We start from the raw sequence: 14,669 nt of genomic DNA, 5'->3' as shown, positions 1-14,669 counted from the left end.
ATTATTCCTCAGGTATTGCAACCAAATTCCAACATCAAGACGTCAATATTTAGTTGATCTTAGATTGTGTTGGAAAGTGCCCAAAATCCTACATCGAGCCAGCATCTGAAACCAATGTCATATTGGCGTTCAATACTGACATTTATTTGTCAGGTATTGCAACCAAAATTCAACGTCTGATAGACGTCCACACAACGTCAAGCTGTAACATCATTAGACGTCGATATTTGGTTGATTTCAGATTGTGTTGGAAAGTAACCAAAATGCAAGTTCTGCCTGATGTTGGACATTGATGTCAGCCTGATGTTGAGTTCTGACGTCAACCCGATTTTCATTTCTAAATCAAATGCAATTTCCCATGATGTTGGTGTATAATCTCAATCTGACATCATGTTAGAAAATCATGTTTAGAAACTTTGCTGTAAACCACACCAAGAACAACAAATAGCATTGTAACGATTTTTATCCCTGTTTCAGAACAAAACAATCGATCTATAGGTGTAAAAGCACCCCTAAACTACTTTGGTGGACAAGCCCAGTTGCCAAACAAGTGTTACCTTCTCAGACCCACAGACCACGATACACTCCCCTTCACCCCGGACCTTCAAATGCCCCTCGCCCCCCACACGCAGACTACTGTTCCCACCCACACACCTATCCAACATCACACACGCCGCGTCCTGCACTTCAGTGGGCTACTAAACGCTTCCATGCAGCCGACGTGTGATGGGGGACAAATTAGGAATGCAAGCACACCCTCAAAGCAACATCAAGGCTTTGATTCACCCCACACACCCTCTCTGTCACCTTCAGAGTCCGACACGACATGACCCTACAGCGACCTAGCAGGAGTTAAAACATGGGACTGGCCATTACTATAGTGATAGATAGACAGACAGGTAGATTGATGAATCTGGCTGGTATTGCATCGAAATCTCACGTCTCATGAGCATTGGTGTTTAATCAGAGACCCTTCAATCTTATTTCATCATGCTCTCTACATTACTCTTTGCTGGAGTGCTCAGGGTGATACCATTGTAAAAAGCTATTCGTTAACTAGTGTAAATGCAGCCTAGTTTGCTACTGAATCTACTACATGGGCCATTAATACAAGAGATCATTCTGATTGGATGTTGAGACTTGGCTCCTGGGCATGGCTCCTTTTTCTTACAATTCTACTTTATGAACAGTTCTAATGATGGCAATTTTGTCAAATGAATACAAAGAGGTTTTGTTCACCCAAAAAATTGATTTCCCCAGCATTTTCGACAGGTCTAAACTATTATGACTTGATTTGTAGTTCTTCTGTTGACTAGATATTTTGTAGAATGATGGGAAAGGGCAGCCATTGACATCCATAGCAGGAATAAAACATATGATGGAAGTCAATGGCTTTTTATTCCATTGTTCTTCAGTATATTTTACTTTGTGTTCAACAAAAGAAATAAACCCAAACAGATTTGAAACGAGTAGAGGAAGAATGACTAAACGAAGACCAAACTTTGAGGGAGCTGTCACTTTAGTGGTGATTTAAGGCATGCTATTTGAATCAATATTTATATAGTTTATTTAAGTTTATTTGGTATTTAATCATTATGCATGTCAATACTTTTACTAAAATAAATGCAAATCTTTAACTTAATATTGATTTAAAAAAACTTTATTTTAGCATCCCTTTTACAGTGTCATTCTTCATTTAGGTACTGACCAATTTATTATTATTTTTTTTAACTTAGTTTTTATTGATTTTTTTTAAGAAACATATAACCAGTGGGAACAAAACAAGCAAATAAAAAATAATACATATATACATAAATATACATATGTATACATACTTATATAGGCAAATACACCCATTCCACACATCTATATCCATATACACACATAAAAATGTTAAATTAACCTCATCAAAATAAATAAGTATGAAGTAAAATATAATAAAAGGTTGCCAAACATATTTTCACAATGATACATAATCTCTAGAATTATGTAAATGATCAATTTTAAATAATTATATTGTCGTTGAGGAGAAAGCCAGCCATTTACTCCATTTCTTTTCAAAGGATTCTAATTGTAATCGAAGTGCATGTGTCATTTCTTCCATTTCCTTAACTTCTGCTATAATTTTAAACCATTCGTCTTTAGTTGGTGGCTTTTCTTTATACTATTTCCGGGATATAGCTTTTTTACTTGTTGCCAAAAATATCTGAAATAGATATTTATCTTCCTTTTTAAGATTAATTGGTGTATCTCCCAGCTAAAGTATTTCAAATGATCTAGGAATATAAAGATCAAAAATATCATTGATGGCGGAGTGCACCATTTCCCAAAAACTATCAATTCTTGAGCACTGCCAGAATATATGCGCATGATGTGCTTCTTTTACCCCAGAGTTCCTCCAACAAGGAAAGTACTGACCTATTTAAATGAACAAACAACACAAAATATGAATTATTTGTCATTTTAAATTTGATATTTTGCTACCATCCTTCAGACCACCTAGTTATTCCAGTTGTCAGCAAGAAGTTTTTAGTAAAGTTTTACAAACTAATGCTGCGTCCCAATTCACATACTTATCCTACGCCCTAAAAGTATGTACTTTATTTGTAAAGGAAAAGTATACTTTTGAGTGTGTAACAGACGAGTATGCAAGCTTTGGGACATACCACTTCCTCTTTAACAGATTGCTTTGTTGTTTAGTCATGCCCCCTGTCAATCATCCACACACCATCCACATTTCTGTCAAATTTAATTTCCTACCTTATTAGAGAAACAGCAGCAGGTTAATCTTCCATTCCCGAGTCTTTCATGCAGAGAAATCTCCTCAGGTCTTTGGATAATTCTGCATTCAGATGTCCAAATGTGTCTTTATAAGTTCAGTATTGTTGTTGCAGATGAAATATAACACAGATAATATGATTTAAATATTTTCCAGTGGGCTAGATATTGAATAATAGTCATTCAAACATCTTTACCGAAGCCTCTCTACTTGACAGTTGATCTTGCGCGTAGTTTATTTACACTTTTCACACCCGTTAGTAGTTCTAATCGAATTCGCACCTAATGCGCAATGTACTGTGGGTAATGTCAGTGGTTAGAGCATGGACGCTTCTCCACTTAAATTTATTACTGGAAATAGTAAACCATTCAGGAGCATACTCCTTTCAGCATACTATGGTTTGGGAACTACTAATTCTATTTTCAAACACTATTTAGGACGGATAGTATGCCAATTGGGGTGCAGCATAATTTTGAGAGGAGCATGTGATATGATTGATCGCAGCTAGTGTCTCATCCGTAATCAGCAATAATCCAATCAGATTGATCCAAGCCTACAATAGACTGATTTAACCCTACTGCCTTTACCTGTTTAGGAAGAATCCCCCTTTTCCCATTTTTCTCCTCATTTTCCTCCTTTTACCAGAGGGAGCTTTTAAGACCTACCTGATCTTGGACCTCCTTACATGCTAATTGACAAGGCAAGAGGCTTGGGCTCAATTATCTCAGAGCTCAGGGTTCTCTTCCAAAACAGCATGCCAAACCTTCTAATTGCATCAAGCAATATCTAAAGGCTCATACACACTGGGATGCTTTTCGTTTGCGTTTATCATCAGTGTTTTTCGAGATGTTTTCAAACCTAAGCGATTTTCACTGGTGTTGAGCAGAAGAGTATGCAACAACACTCCTTGACGTTGGATGGCACTACACAACTTTAAGCTTCTGACATCTGCTTGTAACACCGAGGAAGAAGAAGACAAATAGTAGACACCATTGTTGTTAAAATTACCGGCAATTCGAACAAGCATAGATGGTTCAAGTAGCAGCTCCAGCGCTAGCTATGAAGAAATAATTGTTGTTCGCCAGTGCAATAAGCAGCTCCACATTCATATCGCCCCTGGACATCTTTTTCAATGTGTGCTTGCATTGACAGTTTTGCGCTTGAGCGCCTCCAAGTGCTGTTTACTGTAACTTCAGCAGCTCTGTACATGTGAACTAAAGTGCCAATCTGATTGGTGGAGAAAGTTTTGTCGCGGCGCTTCAAATAAAAAAAAATGAGCATGAGGCGTTTCTTCAAAAAGGATGCTTTTGCGCCTGCCGTTTTGCGTGTTCGTGTGCACGTTATGGCGCCCTTTCTTTAGTCAGGTGTTAAATGTTGACATAAAACACAATCAACACACGTCCCGGTGTGCATGGGCCTTGAGTGTGATCTCTTAAAATAATCTTAAATGTTATCAAATGAACAGCCAGATCTCATGAGGAAAGATAACTATTTTATATTTCGTTAGTTTAGTGGCTAATTCGTACGAATTCGATGTATGATTTGGGTGGCACCCAACCCCGCCCCAAAACCCACCCGTCATTGGTGGATGAGTAAATCGCACTAAACTGTACAAATGAGATACATACAAATTCATACAAATTAGCCACTTTCTCAATTAGCTTTTCTTTTTCTTGATTGTTTTTTTAAACTATCAGTTGTGTTTAGGGAAGTGCGTAGGTGGGTCAATCGGTGCTTTTGAAAACACTATTGGTTGGGTTTAGAAAAGGAGGAGGGTGGGTCAGTTGATTGGTCAGTCAGTCAGTCAGTCGACAGCGGCCTCTGGTGGATTTACGTATGAACAGCAGGCGCGAATGACACTCGCGATTGAAATTTGAGATCTGAAAAAGTGTACACAGCGGCCTCTGGTGGACTTGCGAAAACAAAAACTGCAAAACAAAGTACCTCCAGGGACATATATGGCGCTCTCCAGAAATGTATATAGCGGTACGTTTTCAGAATGAGTCTGAATTGATCGTTTTATTGAGTACAGGTCAAAATACGACCACTGTTTTATTATTTACATTAATATATATTACGCTATATGTCACGTTTTTTCAGCGCAATCTCACAGTTATTTGTAACTTTTTGATTTAGTGGCTAATTAATATTAATTTGTACAATCTCATTCATTAATTTTACTACGACTTACATTTTTAAAAAATTTTGTCATACAAATTGAATCGTATGAATTCCTAGAAATCAGCCCCTTTTCTGACAATACAAAAAATAGTTACGTTTTCTCGTGAGATTTTCATTCATTCATTCGTTTTCTTTTCGGCTTAGTCCCTTTATTAATCTGGGGTCACCACAGCGGAATGAACCACCAACTTATCCAGCATGTTTTACACATCGGATACTATTCCAGCTGCCAGTGACCTTCTTGCTGTGAGGCGACAGCACTACGTACTGCGCCACTGCGTCGTCCGTGAGATTTTCAATGTTCAAGTAAACATTCAATATTATTCTTCCTATTTACAAAAAAAAAAAACTTTTGGCTTTATATTTTATTCGATTTGTGTAGCGAAATGAGACGTCTTCTGACCCATACAAATCACCTATACTAAAACTGTCAATTTTTTTTTTTGTTGTTTACTGATAAACCCTTTAATCCACTTGAGCAAGACACTGACAGAGCTCTTTCTGTTCACACCATGGCCTCGAAAAGTCCATCAGAGATCAATCAGCCAATTAGGTCTCTCTGTCGCCTTCAGATTCAATAAGACACAGATGCCGCGACTCCCTCCCGCCTATACGTTCGTGTCAGAGATGAAAGCGGAAGCGGGGAGGAAGCTGGGTGTGTGTCGGAGGTGTCCTGACACTAATGTGGTACGCCGGGCTTTACTTCCACAACCCGTGAAGCATTAAAAGCTCCTCTGAAGCCTTTGAACAACTGTGCGTGACCTTTTTTGCCCGCTTTATTAAACCTCAGGGACGCAGAAGTTGCTAACTTTCGATGCACCCAGGACACGCCGTTTTTATTATTACTTTTTTTTTTTAGGCCTTCTGCGCTTGATCTGACATATTTATCTTCTTTTAATGCATTCTATCCTGTCATTAAGCCCCTTTGACTAATGATCCTTTGTTGTTTGGCTAAATCACTCCTCAGTCCACTTAAGTTCTGCGCACACAAAGCCTGACCCACTTTAAGGTTTAGCGCTTTTTCACAAGTTAAATGCGTGATGTAGACCTCTCCAGCTCTCCCAGGAATAACTTGGACTCTATCGCTCATTCGTTTCGTCTTTATTCGTCCAAGTAGTGCAATTCTAATAAATAACCAAGACAATTTAAACACAACTATGTCTATGCTTCAAGGCAGATGAATGAATTTGGATCCGCTGCAGTATAAGTTGCGCTTTGTGTGTAATGAATACTCTGCGTTCTCCAAAAAGCTTTTGAATATTTAGGAAGATCCAGCACATACTTCCGAATTGAACTGCAAAACTTCCTATTCGCTTGTCCCAATCTCTGTGTTGTTGCAGGAAATGTTCAGCAGGTTGTCATCTTGCCAAAGCCCCTTCCTTGATCTTTTCTTTTCTTTTTTTTTTTTTTTTTTTTTTTTGGATGATGATGGACTGATCTTTGTGTTTGCTTCTTCGTTGAGACCGCTTTTGTTTTGGTTGTTCCCGAATGGATAATTGTGTGCTTACTGCATGGTCCAGGTGATCCACTTCAAAGGCCGTTCACTCCCTGATTTATAGGTTGCCATTATTTTTAGATGTTTTTTAGTGCATTTTTTTATTAAGAGAAGCTTGTCTGCAAATGATCAAGAATGTGTGCCATGCATACAAAAATAAAAATAACATTGTTTTTGGGGGGAATATATTGTGTCGCAACTGTTGTTTTAGGGCAGACTTAAAGCGATAGTTCACCCAAAAATATATTTACATTTTTAAGTGGAATCAACACAATTTTACTAGTTATTTCAACCTATCAATTAAACTGACATAAACTGGATATAATGCAGGTTGTGGTGTTTAAAACAAATAAAATTTGCAAAAAAAAAAAAATTAAGATACCAATTTTAGGAGGAGTATTGTGTGGCATGTGTTGCTCTAGTTTAGATTTAAAGGGATAGTTCACCCAAAGCTATATATACATTTTTAATTAACTAAATTTCAACTTACATTAATTAAACAGACTTAAAAACAGATTAAAATACAGGCTGTGATATTTAAAACAAATAGCATTTGCTAAAGTAAAAATTAAGATTTTGTGGTGGAATATTGGTCTTTTGTTCACTCGCTTATTTTTAGGTTGGCATTATTTTTAGATATTATTTTTGTACATTTTTTTAATGAAGAGAAGCTTGTCTGCAAATAATAAAGAGTGTGTGCATGCATATATATATATAAAAAAGAGCACGTGCAAAAATAAAAATAAGTTATTATATTTTGGGGGTACTATATTTTGTGGCATGTGCTTTTTAAGACCAGATTTCATCATCATCTAAACTGACTTAAAACAGGTTACATTTTGTAATATTTTAAAAAAAATGTATCTTTGATTAGTAGATATTAGTAGTAGTAGTAGTAGTAGTACACACACACACACACACACATATATATATATATATATATATATATATATATATATATATATATATATATATATATATATATATATATATATATATAAAACATATAATACATGTATTGTCTTTCAAACTATTCTGAACAACCAAAAATGTTATTTAATTGATATTTTTAAGTTAAATCAATTAAAGTTTACAAATAATTTCAACTTGCACAAATTAAACTGACTTAAAAAAACATGATACATTTTGTAATACTTAAAATGTTGTGCATTTGATTTGGTTAATGCATGTTAAAAATGTCAATCAGGTCTATATTTTATACCAAATTATAAGCATTATACATATTTAGATATTTTTAAAAGACATGATTGCATGCATTTATGAAAAGAACAAATTTCGTATTAAAAAATAAGAATAACGACAATTCTTGGGAATATTGTTTTGCATTTTATATATTTTTCCATATAATACATGTATTGTCTCTCAAACTAATCTGAGAAAAATTAGGGTTACAGGGTTAGGGTTAGAGTTTAGGTAAAGCTTCTCCTATATAATAAATGAATGAATTAATGAATGAATGGATGAATGAATAAAGTTTACAAGTCAATTAAACTGACTTAAATCTAGTTAGAACATTCATAAAATGTGTTTTACACAACATTATTAGCATTACTTTTAGACGTTTTCTTTACATATTTATTCATTTTTTATTATTATATAGAAAAAGCTTGTCTGCAATTAATAAAATTTGCATAAGTATTGAACACGTCATAATTTTTTTTTAGAAAACATTGTTGTAAAGGTGCTGTTGACTTGAAATTTTTACCAGAGGAAGGTAACGGCCAAAGAAATACATAAAACAAATATAATTCATTTACAAATTAATTTATGTGTAATAAAATGTAATGACGCAGGGAAAAATGATTGAAAACATGAAGAAAGGAAGGTGTAGAAAGGCAGTGAAGGCCCAGACAGCAGCTGAAATCTCTCTGTAGCTCTTCAGCAACCCTCTGCCCATCCTCAGTGTAAATACTATTCGTTTCTTAAGTCCAACACCTACATTATCAGGGTGGACATTTCAGCAAGACAATGGTCCAAAACACAGGCAATGAAACTCAGAGAAAGAAAACCAAGCAACAGAATGGCCCAGCCAATCACCTGACTTGAACTCAATACAAAATAAAGATCAGTTTGGATAGACGAAACCCACAGAACTGTCAAGATTTTTACTGTTAAACAACTTTGAACAACTCAAGACATTAAATCAAATCTGACACAAAAATGTAAGCTCAATCAAATGAAGTGTACAAGTAATTTCAACTTCAATCAATTAAACTGACTTAAAGAAATCAAGTTATCAGCATTTTATATCATTTGTGGTTAAATCATGCATAAAAAGTTGCCACATTGCTAGCTTTAACCCTCTAAATCAAAGCTGTAAGTGAATCCTGTGCTAATGTTAGACTCCACTACCGGTCAAACATGTAAGAGCGGTAATGTAAATGAGTAAATGTTTCTGTTCTCCTCAGATCAGAGCCGAGAGAGGGCTGTTGAGGGAATAAACCTGCAGCTGGCAGGGGGGCATGTTCAGAAGAGCTTGTAAACACATTCACACCTCCGCTGCATTTCAATGCCACATGACTTATAGCACAATATTGAAAATTCGAGTTCGACAAGCACTTGCATTTCAATGCTGTCTGAGAGGAATCAACAAACTCCAGCAATAAAACACTTTCAGCGCTGGGAAGTTAACAAACGAGCTGGAACGAGGGTGATCAGTTGAAAGATATATTCGCTGCATGCTTTGGGAAGTTTAAATACTTCAATTTGGGAACTGAAATGTTATTAACTACATCTTAAGGATCTTAATTACACCTCAGAAAAGTAAATAAGCGTGTATGTATGCGTGTATGTAGTGATGTGACATTTGTTGAGACTGTGTGTCAAAGTCGTCACATTTATAACATATTCTGCCATATATTTTGATAAGGTCAAATGGAGAAACCCAATTAATAATAATAAAAAGATGTTTACCTTTTAAGAGATAGTAATTAAAAATATGCCATCATTTACTCACCCTCGACCTGTTTCAAAGTGTTTTATTGAACACAAAAGAGAATATATTTAGGAGAATATTGGGCACTTGTTTAATCTACTTAATTAAAATGAGCTGAAACAACACAATTCTTGAGATTTTATATGTTCAATCCAGATAAATTTGCTAAAAGTGCTAAGTTAACTTAATAGATTTGTATTGGGACAACATGAATGAATTGTGTGGAACCCTGCATTTTTTACAGTGTCGGAAAACAAGTACTATTGAAGTCAATGATTTCAGGTTTCCAACATTCTTCAAAATATCTTCTTTAGTGTTCAACAACAGAACAAACAAACAAACAAAAAACACTTGAAAGAAGTCAAGGATGAGTAAACATTGACAGAATGTTCATTTTTATAGGTGAACTGTCTCTTTAAGAAATATGTTGCTGTATAGGTGTAAAAAATACAGTAAAATGCATCAAATAAAATGTCAAAAATATGAGTTCAATTGTGTTCAATCTGTATATATATATATATATATATATATATATATATATATATATATGTGTGTGTGTGTGTGTGTGTGTGTGTGTGTAGGCACTATTTAATTATTATACATACTCTAACTTTTGCTTAATAAAATATATAAGAACAAGGAATAATTCAAAGTAATGTTATTACAATTTACATGAATTATAATATGCATAATAAAAAAGGGCATTTCTGACAAATTTTGGTACAACCTAGTTGTTTGAAACATAGTGGCAAAGTATAAAGATTTGAAATGAAAAAAAAAATCTGTAAATTTAATGGTTTATTTCCTGGGGTGTCGGGGAAAAAAAAGTAAAATAACGGCTGTTAAATTACAGAAATGTAAAAAATGTAAAATGTAAAAAGAAATTTTAATTTCTGGTAAATTTATGTAATTCAGCCACTGTTACTTTACAGTAAATTACTGTATTTCAGCCTCTGTTATTTTACTGTAATTTTTTTGTAATTTAAAGGCTGTTATTTTATGTTTTTTTTTTCCGACACCCCAAAAAATAAACCATAAAATTACGGATTTTTCATACAAGCCCGGAAATATCAACGTATTAAAATCCAGGGCTTTTAATATGTCATTAAAATTGTTGTTCTAAATACATGACAGGATTTATTTATTTATTTATTTGTTTATTTATTTATTTGTTTATTTATTTATTTTGGATATTTGAAATTATGGTACTCTGAATTACATTTTAGTATTTTTTAAGTGCATTTAGATAAAAAAAAACAGCTTGCCGAAGCAGTGTCACTATATATATATATATATATATATATATATATATATATATATATATATATATATATATATATATACTCACTGGCTCACTCACTATTAAATTTAAACACTGTAAAACCCAACAGTCAAATTTATCAAATGAAATGAGTGTAGTTAACTCAAAATTTACTGAAAGTTAATTTTACTCATTTGAAAAGAGTTTTGAACTCAGTGTTGAAGGTACCTGATTACTTTAACTTAAATGGAGCAGGTTCACATATAGATTAGTTTTTTTTTTTTTTTACTCAAATGGTTTGTTGCAATCGATTTCCTCAAATGGTTTGAGTTGCCTTAAATTATTGGGTTTTACAGTACTCAGTTGTTTGAGTTCTCTTTATTTATCGGGTTTATGCTCAAATTGCTTCGTTTACTCAAATGGATTAAGTTCACAGTACTCATTGGGCTTAGTTTTTGAACCTAAATGGTTTGTCGCAATCGGTTTCCTCAAATGGTTTGAGTTACCTTAACTTATTGGGTTTTACAGTGTTGTAGACTTTTTTAGTACACTGCATGAATCCATAACCGACCTTTAATGAATATTATCGGCAATAAAAAAACATTGATTGTCAGTATATGTATTTTTAGCTTCGCACAAGTGTAACGCCTCTTTCTCTTTACCCCATCAGATGAGAATTTGGTTATCTCAAGCCCGCGTGTCTGGTTTTGCTCAACTGAAATGCACCTGTTTACGAGTTCGCATGTGAAATCCGCCAGGAATTCTCACAGAATCGCATCGACTCGACGAACGAGCTCGAGAAAGTCGGAGAAGCGCAAAGCAAGCGGCGCCCAGACTGAGGGAAAGCGCATTCCGCGCACCGATGGACTCTCTCGGATCACCCTATCAGGTGCAAAACCACTGACAGGTTTCCACCCACCACCAACCCAAAACCCCTCAGTGCGCTCCAGCCCTCCGCAGCACACAGACATACACAGTCCTGTACCATCATCCAGCGCTCATCCAGGATTTGCCACGCGACTTTCCCTGTACAAACCACCCGGATAACAGTAAAGAAAATGTAAAGAAGAGACTTCTCGAAAAAAAAGATCATCTATCCTGACAACTTTAGGACTAGTTGGGAAAGTTTTCCTCTTGAACAGCGGGCACACGGGACGCTTGGAATGAGGCGCGCGCTTTCAGGTGTCTTCAGCAGGTACGAGCAGGATTTATATCGTTTTTATATCGCGTGCTGGATCGAGAAGAAGCAGTGAAGTTCACGGATTGTTCGCCGAGAAGGAGACACCCCGATTGAACCTTTAACCGATTCAATCTTTGCGCGCTTTGGCGAGAGAGCGCAGCGCGCGCGGACACCACCGGGGAGACGTCGTTTTGCGTTTGTTCCGATCTCTTTTCAAACGCGAAACAGCCTCATGCTGCTTCCAGCGGCACATTTACGCTTCCCTCATCTCTGTTTTCCCTGGGATTGCACCTCTCCTCCGGGGTTTTGTTTGTGAGACACTGGCGGGGCTCCGCGCGCCACTTACTGGAGCGGCAAACGCTGGAAACAGGTGTATTTGACCAAGATGTCTGTTCTGCCGTCAAGGTTCATCTACGTGTAAGGAACATTCTTAATAATATATTTGATTCGCTTTGAGCTCCTGCATTCTTGCCAATAGAAGTCGCTCAAAGCCAGCCTTAAGATGTACGGCTACATTTTTTTTTTATATCTGGTGTAATTGCTTGTGATTCACCCCTCCTTACTTCCCTTCTGTCTCTCCCTCTCATTCCCCCTCTTCTTCTTCTCTTTCCAGGTGTTTACATTTGCTGGTGCTCTACTTCCAGTTGCAGGTAAGTCTGGCTGTTTTGATTGTCATCGTGAATCTGGGTTAATGCGGGGATTATGAGGATGCGCCGCCGGTGCGCAAACACAAAGCTTGTTTAATTTGTTGTCTTAAGGTTTTTGAAAGCAGGCGCATGGGAAATCTACACCCCAGAGGCTGTGAAATTAAAAAGTGACTTTGGATTTGTTGGTGGTCTTGCCAGGGGAATAGAATTTCTCTCTTCTCTAAAAACACGTCTGGGTTTTGCATTTGTGCGTCCTTGTGTTTTATTCAGCCTGGAGAAAATTAAACTTGTCAGTTTCTAACAATACGGCTCGTGCTCGTCCAAAGCATCATTGTATCTTTCAGAACAGTTAGTAAACAGTTCGTTTTGAGAGATTTAACGCTGGAGATTGACGTACGTGATATGTGCATTTTGTTTTTTAATGAACTCGTGACCTTCTGGTTTTGTGCTACGTTTATTTAACATGCAAAAGGATGAACACTGTTGTCTGCCATGAAATTAAAAGAAAAGAACATTAAGACAAGACTGACAGATAATTTGTTTTTTGTTTTAATTTGAAGAGTTCATATACAAAAAGCTCTAAGTGCCATATGAATTTTTGCTATAAAATTAGCATTTTTTTTCCAAGCTATTGTGTGTAGGTTCAGTAATTTGAATTTTAGAGCAAATAATATGTTATTTTTATTGCCTTTAAAGTGAAATAACTGAACATAAACACAGAAGGCTGAGAAAAATGCTCATTCAGTTGAAGTCAGAATTACTTGGCCCCTTTGATATGTTTTTCTTTTTTAAATAATTCCCAAATAATGTTTAACAGAGCAAGGAAATTTTTACAGTGTGTCTGATAATATTTTTTCTTCTGGAGAAAGTCTTATTTGTTTTATTTCGGCTAGAATAAAAGCAGTTCTTAATTTTTTAAAAACCATTTTAAGGTCAAAATTATTAAGGTCAAAATTATTAGCCCCTTTAAGCCATATATTTTTTGATAGTCCATGATTAAACTATCTTTATATACATAAACGTACAATTATGTGCTCATACAGTATGTCTTTATAAAAATGTATGTCTATATGTCTATATAAACATAAAAAAAATATTATACATATAAATACAGTTGAAGTCAGAATTATTAGCAGAATTATTGTTTATTTTTTCCCCCAAATTTCTGTTTAAAAGAGAGAATATTTTTTAGCACATTTCTAAAAATAATAGTTTTAATAACTCATTTCTAATAACCGATTTATTTTATCTTTGTCATGATGACAGTAAATAATATTTGACTAGATATTTTTTAAGACACTTCTATACAGATTAAAGGGCAATTTAAATGATTAATTAGGTTAATTAGGTTAGGTTAATTAGGCAAGTTATTGGACTATCGAAAAGAAAAATTTATGGTATAAGGGGGCTAACAATTTTGACCTTAAAATGGTGTTTAAAAAATTAAGAACTGCTTTTATTCTAGCCGAAATAAAACAAATAAGACTTTCTCCAGAAGAAAAAATATTATCAGACATACTGTGAAAATTTCCTTGCTCTGTTACACATCATTTAGTAAATATTTAAAAAAGAAAATAAAAAATCAAAGGGGGGCTAATAATAAATTCAATGTTTTTAAAAATGAAAACAGCTAGATGACAAAACAGATTGCTCTGTCTTTCTTACGTAATCATGAAATTAAAAGCAACTTCAATTGAATAAACTAAGATTAAACCAAAAACAACAACAAAAAATTGTAGGGCTAGCTACTTTAAAATAAACATAAACATTGACTGAAATAAGCAATGCATGACTTGAAATAAGGATTAGATTGATTAAAACCCCACACAGATAGGTTTGTTGGTGAAATAAAATTAACAAAACGGTAAATCTAAGGCAGCTAAATGACCAAACAACTTGCAATTCCTTTGAGATGTCATTATAGGTTAAGACCAGGTGCGATCTCAGGCTTTCAAAAGACTCTGAAGAAAGTGACTAATCCTTTAAACTGTGCCAACAAAATATACCTTAACAAGAGTGTAATAAGATATGTGCAGTTTCTCAAGATCCGTCTTTGCTGACAGATGTACGTATATTCCTCACAAGGCGGGAAAAACTAAATAAGAGCCTTTTATTTTATTTATTTGTTCTTTTGGCAAATGGGTCAAGGCATAGCGATTATAAAACTTGA

At 35.0% G+C, this 14,669-nt stretch overlaps 1 protein-coding gene across 2 annotated transcripts in view; it reads left to right on the top strand.

Moving 5' to 3' along the window:
- Positions 1–11,610: 11,610 nt before the first annotated feature.
- Positions 11,611–14,669, top strand: part of fgf24 (fibroblast growth factor 24) — a 39,555-nt gene continuing 36,496 nt past the window's right edge. The window contains exons 1-2 of one of the 2 annotated variants that reach the window (XM_087280258.1): positions 11,611–12,269; positions 12,466–12,502. In XM_087280258.1, coding sequence (XP_087136384.1) covers positions 12,238–12,269; positions 12,466–12,502 — 69 coding nt within the window. In that variant the 5' untranslated portion in view covers positions 11,611–12,237. 2 annotated transcript variants of the gene reach the window in all.

Source organism: Danio rerio, chromosome 14 (genome assembly GCF_052040795.2).
Source record: "Danio rerio strain M-AB ecotype USA chromosome 14, GRCz13ab, whole genome shotgun sequence".
Taxonomy (NCBI): Eukaryota; Metazoa; Chordata; class Actinopteri; order Cypriniformes; family Danionidae; genus Danio; species Danio rerio.
The sequence above is the reverse complement of the archived record's forward strand: the minus strand, read 5'-3'. Positions and strand labels throughout refer to the sequence as shown.